The sequence below is a fragment of the Microplitis demolitor genome, chromosome 8, assembly GCF_026212275.2.
Source record: "Microplitis demolitor isolate Queensland-Clemson2020A chromosome 8, iyMicDemo2.1a, whole genome shotgun sequence".
NCBI classification, from domain to species: Eukaryota; Metazoa; Arthropoda; class Insecta; order Hymenoptera; family Braconidae; genus Microplitis; species Microplitis demolitor.
Window position 1 is genome coordinate 12032945 of NC_068552.1, and position 19342 is coordinate 12052286.

Consider the following 19342-nt stretch of genomic DNA (forward strand, 5'->3'; position numbering starts at 1 on the left):
TAATTTTTTTTTTTGTTTAATTTTCATTACCCGTACAGGCAATATCAATATGATTAATAATATGTTACAATTAATTAAATTGATAAATAACAATCATATCAGATGACTCTCCATTAATAAGCCTCATTTTAAAATTACATTGTGCGTGCATCAGCTTCTTTCTAATTGTTATTATCATCAATACATTCATCATCATCACCATTATTGTTATTATTTTAATTATTATTGTTATTATCATTAAAGATACACTAAAAATGGTGCGTTTAAAAAATTTTCTAAGAATATTAAATCGTCAGAGAGTAATAACACTTTCACGGCCTGCTCCAACACCAATCCACTTGACTGAAAATAAAAAAAACCATAAATAAATTTAGTTATTATTATTATTAAAATGAAAAATTGTAATATACAAATTATATATTTATGTATTTTTTATAAAATAAATAAAAAATTTTATATTTACCTCTAACGTTTAAATTATCTTCAATTAATTGTACATATTTACGAGCATTGGGAGGTAATTGATCAAGTGAACGTACTCCTTCAGTTTTTGAATTCCAGCCCTCAATCGTTTCATAAATAGGCTCAACTTTAGCTAATTCAGAAGCAGTACTTGGAAAATAATCAATTTCTTTTCCATTATAACGATAACCAATGCATACTTTTAATTCTGGCAATGTATCAAGAATATCTAACTTTGTTAAACAAATTGACGTGTATCTACATGAAAAAAAAAAAAATTATTAAATTTATTTTAACAATTAATTAAGCGATTTAACTTATTAAAAAAAAATATTTATGATATTAATACTGACCCATTGACCATATAAGTAAATTTCAAAAGTGCCAAATCAAGCCAACCGCAACGTCTTTTACGATTTGTTGTAACTCCAATTTCATGACCACGTGATTGTAACAATTCACCAGTTGAATCTCGTAATTCTGTTGGAAAAGGACCATCACCAACTCTTGTTGTGTATGCTTTAACAACACCAATAACTTCTCCAATAGTTGATGGTGGTAAACCAAGCCCAGTACAAACACCACCAATACTACAATTTGAACTTGTTACATATGGATATGTACCAAAGTCAATATCTAACATTGCAGCATTAGCTCCTTCTACTAAAACTTTTTGTCCATCTTTAAGTGCAGTATGTAAATAATGTACTGTTTCTTTAACCAGTGGCCTTATTCGTTCAGCATATCTACAATAAATATTTATTAACTTAGTTTATCAGCTTAATTAATTTATTCAAAAAATAGTTAAAATAACGGAGTAATTAAGATTATATTAAAAATATGTGACATCATTGAGATTAAAAGTCAATAAACTAAAATAACATGACCGATAAAAAAAAAGTATAAATATATATATTTATGTATGCATATTTTAATACCCTTTGTATCGTTCCAACTCAGATTTTACATCGACGTGCAATGATGGGAACATTCTTTGATACGTTGCAACTAAAGTGTTAAATTTCTCAGCAAATTTATCAAAATCTCCCATCAAATCACCGATACGTAGACCATTCCTTGTAGCTTTACTTGAATAAGTTGGTCCGATTCCTTTTTTCGTAGTGCCCAATGATTGTGATCCTTTTTCCATTTCCTGCATACCATCAACTTGTTGATGAAAATCAAAAACAATGTGTGCACGATCGGAGATAATGAGCCTATTTTGCCAATCTTTAAGACCTTTAGCTTCATTTTGTTCCAATTCTTCAAACAATCCGGGAATATGGATCACTACACCATTTCCTACAATAAATTCAAATATTTATTAAAAACAATAATCATTAAACAACATACACCATTACTATTAACTATTAATGAATAATTAATTTCGTTGATATTTTTAACGAAATCATAATCGATTAACTTATTTTTAAATAAAAATATTTTTTATTTATTAAATCGATAAAATGTATTAACGTTGACATGAAAATTTGAACTCATTTTAATTTATTGCCTTGAGCAATTTACTTAATTGACATTAGACATGACATAGTTAAAAAATAAGTAATAAATTGGGAGTTAGTTTATAAATAATTATTTAAAATTAACGTCATACAGTAATTTATAGATAAATTTTGATTTGAATTATAAAAATAAAGATAAAATTATGTTGACTTTACTGAGGTATGAAAATATTAAAATTTAATTTTCGTATTTTTTTTTTTTTAATTTATTATGAAGAAAATTTATAGGGAAATGTACGTGTCTCATTTAATGACAGAAAGAGAGAGAGATAAGTATATGATAAAAAAATAAATTGAGATGCTCCATTAATTTAAATAAATTGTTACCTAAAATGGATTTGCATCTTGGATTAATAATTCCGCTAGGTAGTAGATGAAAAAAGAATTGACCGCCATTGATAACTACCGTATGACCTGCATTATTTCCTCCCTGAAATAATATTCAGTATTGTTCAAACATGACATGAGTCACAACACACCGCATCACATGTACATAAATATTTATGATTATAAAGATAAGATATCAGATAACAATGTAATTAAAGAATCAAATATAAAATTATTATTTAACATAAATAAAAATAAAAATTTTTAATATTGAATAAATAATTTAATAAAAAATATATACTTAAATTTTTAATTATGAAAATTTGATTATTTTCAAGTACATTATTAAAAAAAATTTAATTAAGTAAATACATTGTTGATTGATTACATTGTTATCTATTAATGAAATTACTCATTATGAGTCTTTAAAATTTATAACAGAATTCAGACTTCAGTTAGACTTTAACATCAAAATTTTATCACACATTGACATTTGATAAAGTACAGTCTTGAAAAAATTACTCGTAGATAAGGATACCATGACTATCTAAATTATAATTTTTTTATTCCTCTCAGTAATTGACATAAATTTATAATCTATTCATATTATAAGATTTTTAAATAAACTATATAACTTATGTCTTTTATTTGTATTTCATCAGACAATAACAATACTATCTTCTTGCTATAAATGTATGAAGAAAAAAAAACCAAATAAATTAGCAATTGATATGAAAAATTAAAATGCGTTAAATTATTGATTAATTTGTCGTAACAAGATAAATGATAAGCTGTAATTAAAAAATAAAATAATAAGATTATTATAATAATATTAATGCTATTAATCTTTCGAGCATCCTGTGTTAAAAAATTAAAAAGAAATAATAATAATAATACTAATGTAATCATTTTATATGAGCTTACAATTAATTTTATTTAACATAGACGATAGATAAAATAAAGTTATAAAGTCTGTATTTGTACACTCAATAACAATAGTTATAGATAAAAGAAAAAAAAAAATAATGAAAAAATATAAAATTTTTCAAGGTGAGAAGTTAAATGCTAAAAATATCAACCTCGATTACTGCCAAGGTCTTATTTCATCATTCGTAGACGTTTAAATTTTCTAGCTCATCTACAACAAAAGCAAGTGCTAAAAATTAATGACACTATCTACTTTTGTAGTATATTAATAATAATTGTTGATGCAATTTTCAAATAAATAATAATTTACATCATGCATAAAAATTTAATGGCTAATAAAAAAAATAAATAAATATACATTATTGCCCGGACTTAATAGTACGTTGGAACTAATAGTTTACTAAGTCACGCGCTATACAATAGAGGAAGCCAAATGAAACAGATTAATGAGACCTTGAAAAACTTGATTATAATTGTACTACCGTAATTACTATTAATAATTATTTAAAAATATATAAATTAAATAATTAATTGAATAAAAATAAATGAATAAATAATTTTATTGTAATAATAATTTTATAAATAAATAAATTACCTGACACCGGCATACAATATCAGCGTCATCAGCAAGCATATCAACAACTTTTCCTTTTCCCTCGTCACCCCATTGTGCCCCAAGGACGACGGTTACTTTAGCAAGTTGTCCAGGAGTTGTTCGTTGTTTTTTTCTGGGTGATGCAAGATTTCCTTCGCCATTCGCGTGTTGAATTCTTGGACATGCAGTAGACATGCTTACTTGGATGATTTACTTATTCTCCAAATTTTTTTTATGCTCAAAATAAAAATTTATAATTTTATGTATCAATAATAAAAAAATAATATCTATGATATTTAAATAAATAATTATCTGTAACACTGCATACTCTAGCAAACAATTATTATTAAATATATATATATATATATATTAAATCATTATTTTTAATTCTAAAAGCTACTGTATGATTAATTGTACAAGTCGATCACACGGCCGCACTCGAAGCACTCTCTCACTCATCTCCTACGTGAAATAAAGTAACTATAAAAAATATTAAAGAATTAAAGAAGCAAATCCGCTTTCAAGATAAAATATTGAATTTTTTTTTTTACAATAGATGTCATTAACACTTAAAGAGCGAAAATATATTTATACATCTTATCAATAGATGACATTCAAATCTAATTCCACGTTTTTATCAATTGAGTTAAGGAGCGGTAGTGTAATTTTTTGTCACGGAAGTTTACTATTTAAATTTTAATAATTTATAAAAACATTTTTATTTAAATTTGTTGTTTTAGTAAAATTTTGTAACTTTGTATGTCCAATCAGGAATCTTCAGTTATATTTTCTATTTTGAATGTAATTTTTGTCACTTGAATAAATTCAAAAAAAATTTTGAAATTTCGCGCCAAGTTGGCTCTAACACTATAAGCGCTTTTCGAAATGTAACCAAAGTCTACAAAAGTGTGAAAATGGAGCAATAAAAAAAATGTATTAAATTTTTTTAATTTCCATTAACTATTAATGAAAATATTTTATAAAAAATTATTTATTTATTAGTATCAATAATATATGAAAGAGAGTAACGCTGATTCTACTTTTTTTTTTATTCGGCTGGCTCTCAATCTTTATTATTATTATTATTTTTTTCATTGTCAGTTTAGTGTCCAAGTTTGTCGTTGGCGCTGGAATCAATAGAGTTTCTGCTGCTGTTTCTCATATTGCTCTTATTCCCAGCTGGAGCATTTGTCTGGATCGTCGTGTTATCTGTTGTGTTTTCGGGGCCTGCGAGTGGACTTGAATAATAAATAAAAAAAAAACATGTCGTTTTGATAAAACTTATTAAAAGTGACGTGAGTTAAATGCGTACTGTATAGTTTTGTGATACAGCAAGTGAGTTGTTAATTTTAAATGTTAAATAAATAATAAATATATTGTATAGATGTGGTATATAATTGGTGTAGGAATATGGTGTGAAGAGAGAGAGAGCTATAACGTCGAGTGTAACAAACGGTTGGGTTGGCACGACGTGAACGCAGGTATAATTTAATAAAGCCCACCAGTGGCACACAACAGGGGAGGCTGGCGATTTAACAGGATATCGATTTGTGGCCCCCGCGAGAGCGGAGCCAGTGTGTGCCCGTGTCGTGTGTGCCTTTCTGGTCTCACTCAGTTGCATTGCCATTCAGCATTTGCCAGAGTGAAGAGAAGAAGTTGAAGAAGGAGGCGGCCATGGACGTCGATATTTTTGGGGCACAGCTTACCGTGTTAAGGCTCTATTGCTTGAGCCGTATAAGGCCTTATGTAAAGGCCTGATAGGGCCCGAACACATAAATATCTTAAATATTTATCACCTTAACCTTTACACTTAAAAAAAAAAAAAAAAATAATAACAGAAATAAAAATAATAGTAATGCTATGAGCACCCCAGGAATACGTTAACATTAACAAATAAACCAGTGTAACGAGCAGCAGCAGAAGGAGGAGGTGAAGAACAAGACAGAGATACACAACACACACGACCGATAAGTTAGAAAGAAATAAAATATCACACGGTTGGTGAGCGAGAGCAAACAAGGGAGAAAAAAGAAAGAGCGAGTACTTGAAACAAGTGAGAAAAATAGATACGGAAGGAAAGTGTGAGAGAGAGAGGTTGAGGAAGGACAATAATTTAATACGGTTGAGAGATTCATCTTTTGACGACACTTGACAATATTACTAAAACGAAAAATCTTTTTCTCTCCCTCTCTCTCTCTTTCTCTTGATATAGTTTTTTTCGATTGTTAGTGGTTTTCTTTTTGTTTTTAATTTTTTTTTTTTTTTTTTTTTAATTTTAATTTTCAATTAATTTTTCTCCTCGATATAGTGCGCATATAAAATACATATATGTAGGACAAAAACTGTAGGGCAGATTACGACCACAAGATAATTTAGAACGCGAGTGTAAGAGAGACAGTAAAGATGGAACTCGGCGTTACGACAGATACCGGAGGGGCGGTCGCATGCCCCGTATGTACACTCTACCTCAGAGAGGGTATAAGTCTTCAGAGGCACCTGGACACCCATCCAAAGGAACAAGTTATAGAGGCACTGATAAAAGCCAGTGGCTCGTCGTCAAATTTGTCGTCTCTTCAGTTACCTCAAACCCAAGTGCCTCAGGTACCGCAAACCCTTCAGCCGTCACCGCCGCAACAGCAGGTCAATGCCCAAAGCTCAGCTTCAGCTCCAACAGCAGCAGCTGTTGCTGCTGCTCACATTCCTACGCAGGCCCCGTTTCCCATTGGACCTGTCTTTGAGTGTCCACCGATCAATGCAATGATGCCACCACAGTTTGCCTCTTTTAATTATCAACAATTTGTCAACAATGGTACTATGATGATTCCACAGTACGCGATGGCACCACCTCAGGCAAATCAGATGATGCAAATGCTCTATAATCCATACATGTACCAACAGCAACAGGTACCGACTGTGCAGATGATTTCACCAGTATCAGCAATTTCAACTACCCGTATTAGGCCGGTAGTTACGGTAGCTAACACTGAAACTACAAGAAATGTTATGATATCTACTAGTACTAATGAACCTAAACAATTAATACCTGAGATGATTTCAGAGGCAAATATGGAAAGAATTTTACCAGACATGGACACTTGTACAAATTCAAATCAACAATCGACAGAAAATACAACAGATATACGACACGATGATAATGATAGTGATAATTCGGTTAGACAACTGGATCATCGAGATCAGCAAACCCAGAGTAATTCACCGAGACGAGCGGTAGATAATAGTGAAATTGTGAGAAATGATGCTGAATCAGCAGTGCCTGAAGAAGAAAAGTCTGAGAGTATTCTTCCGGATATGGAAGAACCAGAAGTTGATAATACTAATAATCAATGTAGAAATGAACAGCATTTACAACAGGATCAAGAACATCAGAGATTTTCATCTACATATAATAGTCAAATTGACAGTGAAAATAGTGGTACTGATACACGATTAAATCAGCATAGACAAGAACAAGATAAATTTGAGAGTCAAGAACAGAGTAATGTTGAAAAATTAAACTCTTCAAAGCCTATTGAGTCACAAATAAATTCAGCTCCAACTCCGATGGTATTAGAAACATGTCAGCAAAATGAAGAAGAACATCTCGAGCATCTTCTTATTACAATGATCGAGTCTGGTTTTGTTGAGACACATGAGCAAACAAATGCTGTTCGTGAACCCAATTCAGAACCTAACCTTAAAACAATTACAACCCAAAATGAAGAACAAATGGAAGAAGAAGAAGAAGAAGAGGTAGAAGAAGAAGACGATGATGATGAAGAGGAAGAAGAAGAAGAAGAGGAAGAAGGAGAACAACAACAACAACAACAACAATCAGAAAATAATTTTACAACAATTGACGAAATTAAATATATTAATGACAGTGAAGCTTGCGTAGAAAGGGAAAAGTGCATTGACACGATTATTATTGACGAATGCGACTTGGACTATGCATATCGGTATAGACATAGTTTATCAGCGCCTGCGTCTCCAGTATCAGCGTCAAAAAAAATATCACGGTCTTATACAAGATCAGAGTGTGGTTCAACTGAAAATCTTAATTCTTATCCAGCTGGTTTTGATGCTACTGCACTGCAAGTTGATGCTGATCATGAAGATGACGATGAAGAAAATGATAATGATGAAGATGATGATGATGATGACGATGATGATGATGATGATGATGATGATGATGAGGAGGAGGAAGAAGAAGAAGAAGAAGAAGAAGAAGAGGAAGAAGCTAAACGTGTGGGTGGTAATTTTGATGAAGAGGATATGGAGATTGAAGAAATAGCTAGTCCACATACACCATTTATTAAACAAAATGAAGATTTTGATAATGCACGTTCTCATACGCCATTATCAGCAATCAGTGGTATCTCTGGTCTTCGAGTACGTAGAGATCTTAGTAAACCATCATCACCGGTTTCGATGCGATCATTTGATCACATGGAAGGTGACAGTCATGATGAAGAAAGTACTGATTCAATAAGAAGTCAGAAACATCTAGTTGATTGTTCACAAGTTGATCACAGTGTAGTAAGGTCAAGTCATGATATATCTGAAGGTGCTTGTATTGATACTGTAAGAAAATCAGAAAATAATTCCAGTGGAATCTTTCATCAGTCTGTTATTACTGAACATGTTAGCTCATTTACAGCAATTCACTCGCAACAATCAATAACTAATGATAATTATTCAATATCTAATAGTGAAGTTATAACGCATCAATCAGATTTAAATTGTGGTTCATCCCAAACAATAGAACCTACTACGGCAAGTATCGAATCTAAGAGTTTTCAATCAACATTAACTAAAACAGTAAACCACATACCAACGACTGAGCTTCTTAATATCAACGAAGACGCCCATTCAGGTCCTATGAATGTATTTGAATTTGATGGACTTCAAATTCTTGTTCCTAGTACATTTATAAGTGAATCCTCGCAGAAGGCAATCAGTGCAACAAGTCAACAGTCAATGGCAAGCAGTGAAGGTGGTGCAGGTATTGATGAAGAAGTTAAGAGTGTCAATATGCGGGCTGATGAGACGATGCCACCAAGGGGAGAGCTGTCTGAGCAGGAAAGCAACGGCTGCACGGAACACTCGGCTTGGCAGGTGAGAAATTTAACCGGTTTATAAACTTTTGATAAAGATATTGATAATAACAGTTGATATTTATTTTATTATATTTTTTTTTATTTAAGCAGCTATACGTTGGTCAGGAGTCCTCCCGTATGTCGACATCGTATGATCTGATGGCACGTGAAAGCTGGGAAGAGTCAGAGGGATCTGATAATGAGGCCGGTGTACCACTGTTGGATAGTCGTTCACTCGCTACTCACTTTACTTCCAGCTTATTTCTTGATCGTGATAGAAAAACACCAACAAAACAACGTACATTTAAATGTTCACAATGTTCAGAAGTTTTTGATTGTCCGAAAGAACGACGTGTTCACAGTACAACTGTACACAAAGAAGCTGGTCCAAGTAATAGTTGCAGTAATAGTGGTATTGCTGAACAATCTGAAACAAAAGATATAAAACTTCTCGATGGTCCCATGAATCCTTTTGAGGATATTTTTGTTCCTGGTATACATGTTCAACAGGCCTATCAACAACAACAACCGTTGCTACATCAAATGCAACCACCACAACAATTAAGTGACATCAGTAAAGTTGAAACTGTTGAAAAAACTGAAAGTCTTGCTTTAACACAGGGTATAGAAATTTCATGTGCCATGTGTACACAACGTTTTAGTTCTGAACGAAGCTTACAGATGCACAATAGACGTGTTCATGGCACCGAAGTTGCGCGACGTCTTCATGATATTTCAAAATGTCAAATATGCAATGAAGAATTTCCTTCAGTTGCTTTATTTAATGCTCATTTAAAAATTCATCCACTTGAATGTTCTCAATGTGGTAAATATTTTTATCGTAAACAAAATTTCAAATTACATATGAAACGTCATCTTGGTATTAAACCATTTCCATGTACAGTTTGCGATAAAGCATTTTTAACAAAACAAAAATTAGATGAACATATGAATGGTCATACAGGTAATGCACCAGTTAAATGCAATCTCTGTAATGAAACATTCCGCAGATACTCAAATTTAACTCAACATAAAAATCGTCATCATTTAAATATAAAACGTAAACTAAAAGATTATATATGTCACTGTGGTGAAGTATTTCATACAAAAAAAAAGCTTGCTTGGCATAAGGAAACACACGATGAAAAACCTAAAGCATGTACCTATTGCAATGAAAGATTTATACACATGGCTAGTTTAACACGTCATATGCGACGGGCTCATAATCGTCGTTTTGTACCAGATGCTCAACGTGAAAATGAAAATGTTGAATGTCCAATATGTAAGTGCATCTATTTACGTTCATCATTGTCGGTTCATATGCGTGTACATAATGGAGAACGTCCTTATGAGTGTCAGGTGTGTTCAAAAGCATTCAGTACCAAGTGGAACTTACAATTACATAAATGGACTCATGCAGCACGTAGCACCAAACCCTTTAAGTGCAATCAGTGTAGCGCTGCATTTTATCGTCACAGCGATTATACAGCACACATGAACTCACATAGAAATGTAAGACCGTATACATGTAATTATTGTGGCGCTCAATTTATAAGAAAATACAATTGTTTAAGACATGTTAAAGAACATGAAGAAAATAAAGCGTACACGTGTGACGTATGCAATAAAACTTTTCACCGGTCATATTATCTAAAAGAGCATTTACGTGTTCACAGTGGTGCACGACCATACACGTGTCACATATGCGGTAAATCAAGCAGTACCAAGTCAAATCATAATAAGCACGTAAGAATTCATCATGCTCGTGAGCCTGTAAATACTGAAAATTAAATTGCCAACTTATTCATTTTATTTTATTTTAATTTCATTTTTTTATTTTTTTTTTATTTTTTATCTTGACTCTTAATAAGACAGTGTATGATCATAATAAATATTAATCAGTCTGAATTTAATGTAGACAATGCACACCCAGTGGGTTTATATTTAATTAATTGTGAGTGATTGTGATTGTGGATTTTTTTATCCAATTTTATCTTAATAGTTATTATAGATATATATATATTTTTTTTAAAGAATTATCCGTGTTTGTTTTAAGAAATCGTATTATTTTTCTTTGTTATTACGATATGTTGTTTCAATTAGTTGAAATTTTGTTGATTTTTTTTTTTCTTACATTTTTTTTTCTTTCAGTATATACATGATAATCACGTATATTTATTTTGACGTTAATTATTAGACGTCATTAATTTCATTATATATTATATATATTTATGGTCTTTAAATAATGTGATTCACAGATTCAGCCACTCAAGACCCTAACTATTTACTTAAGCTATTTAACTTAGTAATATTAATTAATTAGTTAAAAAAAATAAAAAAAAAATTAAGTAAATAATAAAAGTAAAAGAAGGTAAAGAAAAATAGTGGAAAAGTATAAGAATCTTAACAAAAGTGATTATTGGCGTTTTTTTTTTGTTTTATTGAATACGAGAGTACAGGGATTACGTAAAACAATAAACAAAATAAAATAATAAATTTGCCAAGTAATAATAAATTGAAAGCATTAAAAATAATTAATCATTAAATAATATGGTGAACAAAAATAAATATTATAAATATATATTACTAATGCGAGAATTCTCAACATGTCAGATGTTGTGAGTTTTTTTTTACTGTTTTACAAAGTGACATTGAATGATAACATATTAATATTTAAATAAAATATGTAATAATGACGACGGCCAAATTGAATTGATAATGCATGTTTATTAAGCCGTAAATTACAAATATAAGCTCATTTACAATTTATTAATGATAAATGAAAAATAAATAAATAAATAATGCTATCACTAGTTTATAAAAAACAACAACAACAACAACAACAAAATAATAATAATTACAAACTTGATAACAATTGCGATATACTTTAGTTGTTATTCTTCTATATTTATATTTTTTGCAATGCATAAAGTGATTTTTATTGGTAAATTCCAATATTAAGACTGATGGTGTTGGTTCTGTGTGCTGCTCTCTGCAAATAAAAACTAAACGAATAATTCAAATTAGATTATATTAATAATTTAATTAATTCATTAATATTAATAATAATTATAACTATTATGTTTGGACATTTTTTTGTTTTGTTTAATATTTAAGTATTTTAATTATTAATTCAATAATTGATGAATATTATTATTAAAAAAAAATTATAAATAAATGAATAAGTATGAAAGTTTAATAGGTCGAATAATTGAAGAGAGAATCCAGAATAAATCATTCACATTATTATTATTATTATTATCATTTAAATAGTTAGGCGCAAATTATTCTTCAACGCTGTACCAAAACAATAATTAAGGTAAATTAATTGAAGATAATACGCAAGTACTCGGAATATTGTTGGTATGTTAATTGTAAATTTATGATGATTATTTACGAGAAAAAGAGCGAGAATGAAAGTGGAGAAAAAAAAATCTATATGTGTCGAGAGAGCAGTATAAAAAATAAATAAACTTGATTGTCTGTAATATTTAATATATCGGATATATTCTTAAACTATCGTATAATTATTAAAAAAAAAATATATATATATATAAATAAATTGCTCGTAAATTTAGTTAAGAAACCAACATCGATGTCCGAACGTGCAATTTGTTTAGTAAAAAAAAAATAATGAAAATAATTGAAATAATTAATTATAATAAACAAATAAATGAATAAATGAAGAGACAACGTAAGAAATAGAAAAAAATTAATGTCTATTTCATATAGAACGAATTGAAGCAACTGTACATATGTATTGTAAATATGTATATCAATGCTATTTTATAATAGGGTCAATGAAACTAAAACAGAATGTTTCACTCGGCAAAAAAAATAATAAAATACAAAGTATGAAATATTTATTCATACTATTGCAGATAAATAAATAACTAATGTAGGATAATTACAATTTTAAAAAATCTTAAGAAAAATTAATAATAATAATAATAATTAATAATAATACAATTAAGTCAACATGTGTACACCTTAATAAACGTTATGTATTGAGGTACTTTTTAAAAATCGTTTTATTTCTTAATTTTTTTTTTAAAAAACAATAATTCAACAGTCCTTTATTTTTAATTACATAAGTTAAGATTATTTATATTAATGTAATATCGTTTTAATGTTCGTATGTATACTAAATGTACATTAAAATTGTACATTATCAAATGATAAGAGTTAATAATTTGCCTTGATCTATTTTTTTATTTCTAAAAATGTGTTGTAATTTGTCTGGAATTTATTTTAAATTTATAATTTTTCTATGTTGTTCGTTCAAACGTATGGGATTAAAAATTAAAATTTTTTTTGCTTCCAACAAAAATAAATTTGTTTTTTTAGTTTCACGATAAGAATTTAACTTTCCGTTGTAATTATTATTACAAGGAGTTTCAATAATATGTAATGAGTAATGAGCAATTCGGATAATTATCTAGGAAAAATCTACCGTTGCCAAATATTCATTAATAATCTCTATCCAATATTTATTAACCTTTTTCAATTTTTTAGATTTTTCTATTTTAACTAAATCGCAATTTTTGGAGATTTATATGAACAATATTTTACTCATCGTAAAATATATATATATATATATATATATTTCTTTTTTTAATTTATGTTTCAAGATCAGTTCAATAAGTAAGTGTAACAAATGAATAGAATACTTATTATCGATTACTGAAATCTTCTTTACTTAAAGAATAAATGAAGATTAATATATTATTTTTAAACATTGAGTTATTAGACATTTTAAGTTTTAAACATTCATTAAAATGTCACGTTCTCAAATATTTTTATCTTATTACTATGTATGAAAACTTGTCACTTTTATTCTATTCAAATTATTTATAAATAATTCAAGTATATTATTATTTATAAACGTATAAAAAGTTTAAACCTTTTGAAAATCGTTGTATTCCGAGTCGCACAAAAAAAAATAGTTGACTTTGTGTAGAATTTAACTTAACAATTTTTAACTTCCCGCTAAGAAAATTGAAGATTTTCAAAAAATTCGGGAAGTTATTGTTTTCACCCCAATTTTTGACAATCGAGTTTTCATCAAATGCCGATGTTTTGAGGTTCTAGAAAGCTATACTGACTATTTTCAGAATGATGTGTGTGTGTGTGTGTGTGTGTGTATGTGTATGTGTATGTGTGTGTGTGTGTGTGTGTGTGTGTGTGTCTGTGTTCCTGTGAACCTTTTATAACTTTTGAACTCCTTGAGCCCGAAAATATTGTTGTGAATACATTTTCCAGTCCGAAAATACTTTTGTATGCCGTTGTTTTAAAAAAAAACGTTTTTTTATAATTTTTTTCTCCAATATCTCTCGAACGAATTGACCAATTGAGATGGTTAAGATGACAATCGACTTGTTTTATTGAGTTCTAAAGCTGATCAGGTTTTTGAATTGATTTATCAAGTCGTTTTTGAGATATTTCAAAAAAACTAAAAAAATTTTTTTTTTCATTCTTTCGACAACGGTTTCTCTTGAACTTTTATATATAGCTTTTAGATATTGACAATCCGTGTTGAATGCCACCTTGACATTTAAAATCGGTTCATCTGTTCAAAAGTTACAGATATTTACACACATACATACACTCGGACATTATCTTGAAATTAGTCAGAATAATTTCCTAGAACCTCAAAACGTCAAAATCTGTTAGAAATTCGATTTTCGAAAATCGGATCGAAACCAATAACTTCCCGAATTTTTGAAAATTTTCAATTTTCTTAGCGAGAAGTTAAAACATTTTTTTTTATAGATTTTTCCTAATTTCTCAGAAACGATTCAAACGATCAACTTTAAAATCTAATCAGCTCTAGAACTCAATAAAACGCGCCATTTGACACCTTGAACATCAAAATCGGCATATTGGTTCGAGAGATATCGTGGGAGAAAGAAATATTGAAAATCGGTTTTTCACGAATATCTTTGCAACGACGAAATCTAACATCTCCAAAATCTAATCAGCTTTAGAACTCAATAATACGCACCGATTGCAACCTCGAACATCAAAATCGGTTGATTAGTTTAAAAGATATATCGATGACGAAATTGTAAAAAATATCATTTAATGTCATTTTTTCTGTATAAATCATAATATAATATACTACAATGTATTTAAAGTCATACTAATTTTTCGTCTTAATGGTCTCTTCTGATCATCACATAACGCAATGCAATTCGTTTTTCAGTTTAAATAATACTATCAACAGAAAAATTGAAATGACACCGTTTTTAACATTTTTTTCGGATATTTTAAATATTAAAGCTATGATCTGAGTCAAAACTCATTTCAATCACTTACATTGTTTTCTACCTGAATACATTGATTTTATTGAACCTAATCGTGAATAAAAATTCTAAGAAAACTTGTTTATTAATTATTTTCGGTGTCTTGAATTTTCCAAGTTTAATGTAAAATATTTCTGTTTTCAAGCTTGAAAAATCTAATGTAATACAAAGAATTGTCAAGTTAAAAACACCTCAAATAACGTTTTTGAGCTGTTTGAGCTCGAAAACAGCGGGAAGTTTTGGAGCTGGCCCGCAGGGTCAACCAATTTCCAGATTTTTTTATTTGGATATTCTTTCAAATATTTTAAACGCGCTAATATCAAATGCGCGCGCATATTTTAAAAGTTAGGTTATCATGTTTATTGCCACGATTCATAAAAAATGATTGTTGTAAAAAAAATAATATTTCATAGATTCTAATATAAATAATAAAAAATTAATTCTTAATAATTTACATGCTTAAGTAATTAAATATGGGTGAAATTGTTGATCTTCAAAGTATAGAAAACGATGGTTAATTTTTTTCTATGTTCACAAACAATATTTTATTTATATAACTATTTAATAATTAAAATTTTTCATATTTTAGATTTTTTAAAACAATTTTTAGACCCAAAAGCTCAAATAAATGATACTAATAAGTTGCTCACTGTTGCTCAACAGTTAAATAAATTTGGAAAAGGTATATTTTTATCACAAACTATAACTAATAATATTGAATCTGACAGCTGTATTAATGTATTTATTTGTCAATAAGCTTTAGAGATATTAGATGCTGAGTTACATCAAATAGTTCTTACAAATCATGAAGATTTATTGTCTCAAGTAACATGGGTTGAAAAAATAGAAGGCGTTCTATCAGTTATGCAAACTCACGTTCAAGTAAATTTATATATTAAATATAATTAATTAATTATTTATCAGGAATTATTATATTAAATATTTATTATAGAGTTTGCTGTCATCAGTAGAACGATTAAGGGCTAAAATAATTGAGCCATTCAATAAATTAGAATCACAAACAATAATCCTAACAAGACTCCATGAAGCATCCAATCTTTTGAGAAAAGTCGGCAGAGTTCAACATTTATTGCATTCACAAAAATTAGATTCACAAATAAATAATGCAACACAAAGCTCTGAAATAATAAAAGCAGCTAAGAGTATTAATGAACTTGAGCAGTTGATGTTTGATGATGATTTAATAGGATTAAATTTAATAGCTAATGATCAACAAGCTGTAAAATCTCACAAACTAACGGTTAAAAAAATAGCAACTACTACATTGTCACAGGGATTAGAATCTTCCGATAATGTTAAAGTTAGTACAGCACTTCAGGTATTTGAAAATTTAGGAATTTTATCTAAGGCCATTGAGAAAAATGAAAAATTAGCACTATCAGAAATAGAAAAAGTTGCTCGAGAAGCTTTAGATGTCTCATTACCAACTAATCAAGATTTAATAAAAAGGGGTGGACCTGGTAGAGCGGCGTTGCCATCACCAGGCTCATCTGGAAATCTACGTGTACGTCTTTGGGAAAATCTTGATCGTTTACTTCAAGATACATTGTACACCCATTGCATACAAATTGAATTTCTTGAAAGAATTTTATTAGAGCACTATACTAAAGAATTTGAAGGTTTATCTCAATCATTTTGGAATAAAATAATAACACTATTAGCTAAAATATTCATTGAACGTTCACAAGCATCGTCTTTTATAAAACAAGCATTAGAAGGCGAGTATCCAAAATTTTTACGTATATTTTTGGATTTAAGGAAACGTTTAAAAGAAAAATCACAATTAATTGGTACATATACAATAAGTAAAGATATTTTATCACCATTTGAAAATGCCTATTTGTCACGTTCTGTTTCACGATTATTGGATCCAGTTCATACAATGTTTTCGGATGATGCTTCACCAAGTCAAGATGAAATAGATAGTTTAATAAGAACAATTACAAGTGAAATAAGTGTTTCACTGGTTGATGAAAATCTATCAACAGTTGTTGCACGTAATGTGGGAAAAGCTATAAGATTATTTTGTTTAAAATGTGAACAAGGTTTAATAACCAGCGGTGAAGCTAGCCAAGTTATTGACTCACCAACATCTGGACAATTGACTAATATTACATTAGCTAATTTATTATATTATCTTGCAACACAAATGAATCGTGTTGTCGCTAATTTAGCGGGTAGTTTACCACAAGAAGGTGCTGTTATTATTGCTAATGCTCTTGAGGATACTAATTCATTGACTAAAAATATACTAGCTCCACTTATAGCTTCAATTACGGATGCTATTGAAAGTATTATATTGACAATGCATGATGATCCTGAATTTCGAGAGTATGTTTAATAAATATTATCAAGTTACTAATTTCAAAAGTACTTATATTTTCATACGCCCTTTTGGCTTTAGGAAATTTTCTAAAGTCAAAAAGGTGTATCTTTTTTTTTTTTTTTTTTTTTTTTCATTGCTAATCGTTTTGTAGACTTATTTTATAGCTAAAAATTGATTAATTTTTTTCAGCTTTAGAATAAGTCTACAATATGATTAGAAATTAAAAAAATTTTTCGATCGTAAAGCACTCTCTGATGCTTCGCATCATGAGTCGTGCAAAAAAAGTATATGTCCTTTTGATTTTAAACTTAGTGACTAAATCCAAAAGGGCGTATAAAAATATAAGCCCTTGTGGAATTAGTAACGCGATTTATTACAATTAATAAAATTGAATAAAATATTTATATTATATATATATATTTTTTTTAGTCTTAATAATCCTCAGATTCGTGAATTTGGATGTTCACTTTATATAAAAGAATTACAAGGTTTCATCATGCGGACAGTTAGTACATTCCTTGCGCCTTATAAAAATCAAACGATTGTAATTGAATGGTAAGTTTATTTATTAATTATTCATCAGATAATTGTAATTATTAAAAATATAAAATAATTAATAATTTAATATTTTAGCTGTAATGCTGTTGCTTCAAGATGTATAGAATTTTTTGTCCGTCATGCTTGCTTAATACGGCCACTAAGTGAATATGGCCGAGCTAAACTAATTGTTGACTTTGCTCAGGTTTTAATTAAATATTTTTATTTCCTATTTATTTATATTTAAATTTCTATTATAATGATAGTGAGATTTAAATAATAATAAACAAATATGATATTACTAGATGGAAGTTGCTGTTGCTCCACTGTGTCGAGGAGGTCAATTAGGAATGTTAGAACAACAACAATATCGTACATTGAGAGCTCTTAAATCTTTGCTAACACTGGGACCGGAAAAAATGGTTGAAAAAGTTGTGGAGATGAAAGGTGAAGGTGGTGTACCACCTTCACTTGTTCTTCTTCATCTTTTTTCGAGTGCTCCGCCTGAATTACAATCTCCACATCAAGTAAATTTTTTTATTATTTATAATTTATATTTTATGCTACTATTTATTTTTAAAATTAAATTGTAGAGCGCTGGATGGTCAATAAGTCGATTATCACAATGGTTGGACAATCATCCAAGTGAAAAAGATCGACTGACATTATGTACTGGAACTTTGCAACGTTATGAATTAATTATTAGACAGCGTAATCTTCCCTCGTTTCATCCACTATTTCCTTTAATGATGAAGTTAGTAAATTTAAGTGACAACACTACATAAATAAATAATTTTATCAAATTATGTAAATATTTATAATATTTCTATTGATTACTAGTTATTAAGTAACGTATTTACTATAACTGATTTAAATAAATTTTTTTATTATAAATCACACTGAAAAGTAATTATAATTTTTTTTTATTTTTACTGGATAAATGTAATGAGAATTTAATTATTAGTATTTAAAATTCAATAATTATTTTATTTTTATTAAATCATGAAAATATAAACTAAATGATATTAGGCATATCGAATATTGCTACTATATTATTGAGAATTTTATATTTGTTATCTTATGAGCCATTTTTTTTTTTTTTTTTTACGACAAGTTAATTAATTTAACTAAATTTATTAATGAAAATTATTGGAATAATAATAAATTTGTTTAAAGATTAAAGAGTATGCAATTATCAAATTGGGAAATTTCTTATTCGCGAA

The 19342-nt window shown here is 28.8% G+C and overlaps 3 protein-coding genes across 5 annotated transcripts; 2 read left to right on the plus strand and 1 right to left on the minus strand.

Annotated features, from left to right (window-relative positions):
- Window positions 1-32: 32 nt before the first annotated feature.
- LOC103579016 (adenylosuccinate synthetase) lies at window positions 33-4301 on the minus strand. The gene is made up of 6 exons (XM_008560298.3): window positions 3835-4301; window positions 2313-2415; window positions 1401-1764; window positions 816-1208; window positions 464-720; window positions 33-342 (listed from the first exon to the last, which is right to left on the minus strand). The coding sequence occupies exons 1-6, from the start codon at window positions 4027-4029 to the stop codon at window positions 293-295; spliced, it is 1362 nt and encodes a 453-aa protein (XP_008558520.1). The 5' UTR covers window positions 4030-4301; the 3' UTR covers window positions 33-292.
- Window positions 4302-5014: 713 nt separating this feature from the next.
- LOC103579018 (uncharacterized) lies at window positions 5015-10989 on the plus strand. Of its 3 annotated transcripts, XM_053741122.1 has the most exons (3): window positions 5015-6058; window positions 6143-8949; window positions 9039-10989. In XM_053741122.1, the coding sequence occupies exons 2-3, from the start codon at window positions 6238-6240 to the stop codon at window positions 10719-10721; spliced, it is 4395 nt and encodes a 1464-aa protein (XP_053597097.1). In that variant the 5' UTR covers window positions 5015-6058; window positions 6143-6237; the 3' UTR covers window positions 10722-10989. The 3 variants fall into 3 exon arrangements, with proteins under 3 accessions (XP_053597097.1, XP_008558522.1, XP_008558524.1); XM_008560300.3 differs by lacking the exon at window positions 5015-6058 and having other exon boundaries at window positions 6075-8949; XM_008560302.3 differs by lacking the exon at window positions 5015-6058 and having other exon boundaries at window positions 6075-8949; window positions 9042-10989.
- Window positions 10990-15579: 4590 nt separating this feature from the next.
- LOC103579020 (conserved oligomeric Golgi complex subunit 5) lies at window positions 15580-18999 on the plus strand. The gene is made up of 8 exons (XM_008560303.3): window positions 15580-15748; window positions 15825-15917; window positions 15993-16117; window positions 16188-17587; window positions 18012-18137; window positions 18216-18324; window positions 18425-18646; window positions 18713-18999. The coding sequence occupies exons 1-8, from the start codon at window positions 15709-15711 to the stop codon at window positions 18902-18904; spliced, it is 2307 nt and encodes a 768-aa protein (XP_008558525.1). The 5' UTR covers window positions 15580-15708; the 3' UTR covers window positions 18905-18999.
- The last annotated feature ends 343 nt before the right edge of the window (window positions 19000-19342 follow it).

Excerpts from the sequence above, each read along its gene's own strand:
- LOC103579016 (XM_008560298.3), bottom strand. The coding sequence starts at position 4,029 with ATGTCTACTGCATGTCCAAGAATTCAACACGCGAATGGCGAAGGAAAT. Across the intron at positions 2,416-3,834 it reads ATATTGTATGCCGGTGTCAG|GGAGGAAATAATGCAGGTCA; the intron begins GTAATTTATTTA and ends ATATTATTTCAG. Across the intron at positions 721-815 it reads TTTACTTATATGGTCAATGG|ATACACGTCAATTTGTTTAA; the intron begins GTCAGTATTAAT and ends TTTTTCATGTAG.
- LOC103579018 (XM_053741122.1), top strand. The coding sequence starts at position 6,238 with ATGGAACTCGGCGTTACGACAGATACCGGAGGGGCGGTCGCATGCCCC. Across the intron at positions 8,950-9,038 it reads CGGAACACTCGGCTTGGCAG|CAGCTATACGTTGGTCAGGA; the intron begins GTGAGAAATTTA and ends TTTTTATTTAAG.
- LOC103579020 (XM_008560303.3), top strand. The coding sequence starts at position 15,709 with ATGGGTGAAATTGTTGATCTTCAAAGTATAGAAAACGATG. Across the intron at positions 16,118-16,187 it reads TTATGCAAACTCACGTTCAA|AGTTTGCTGTCATCAGTAGA; the intron begins GTAAATTTATAT and ends TATTTATTATAG. Across the intron at positions 18,647-18,712 it reads AATTACAATCTCCACATCAA|AGCGCTGGATGGTCAATAAG; the intron begins GTAAATTTTTTT and ends ATTAAATTGTAG.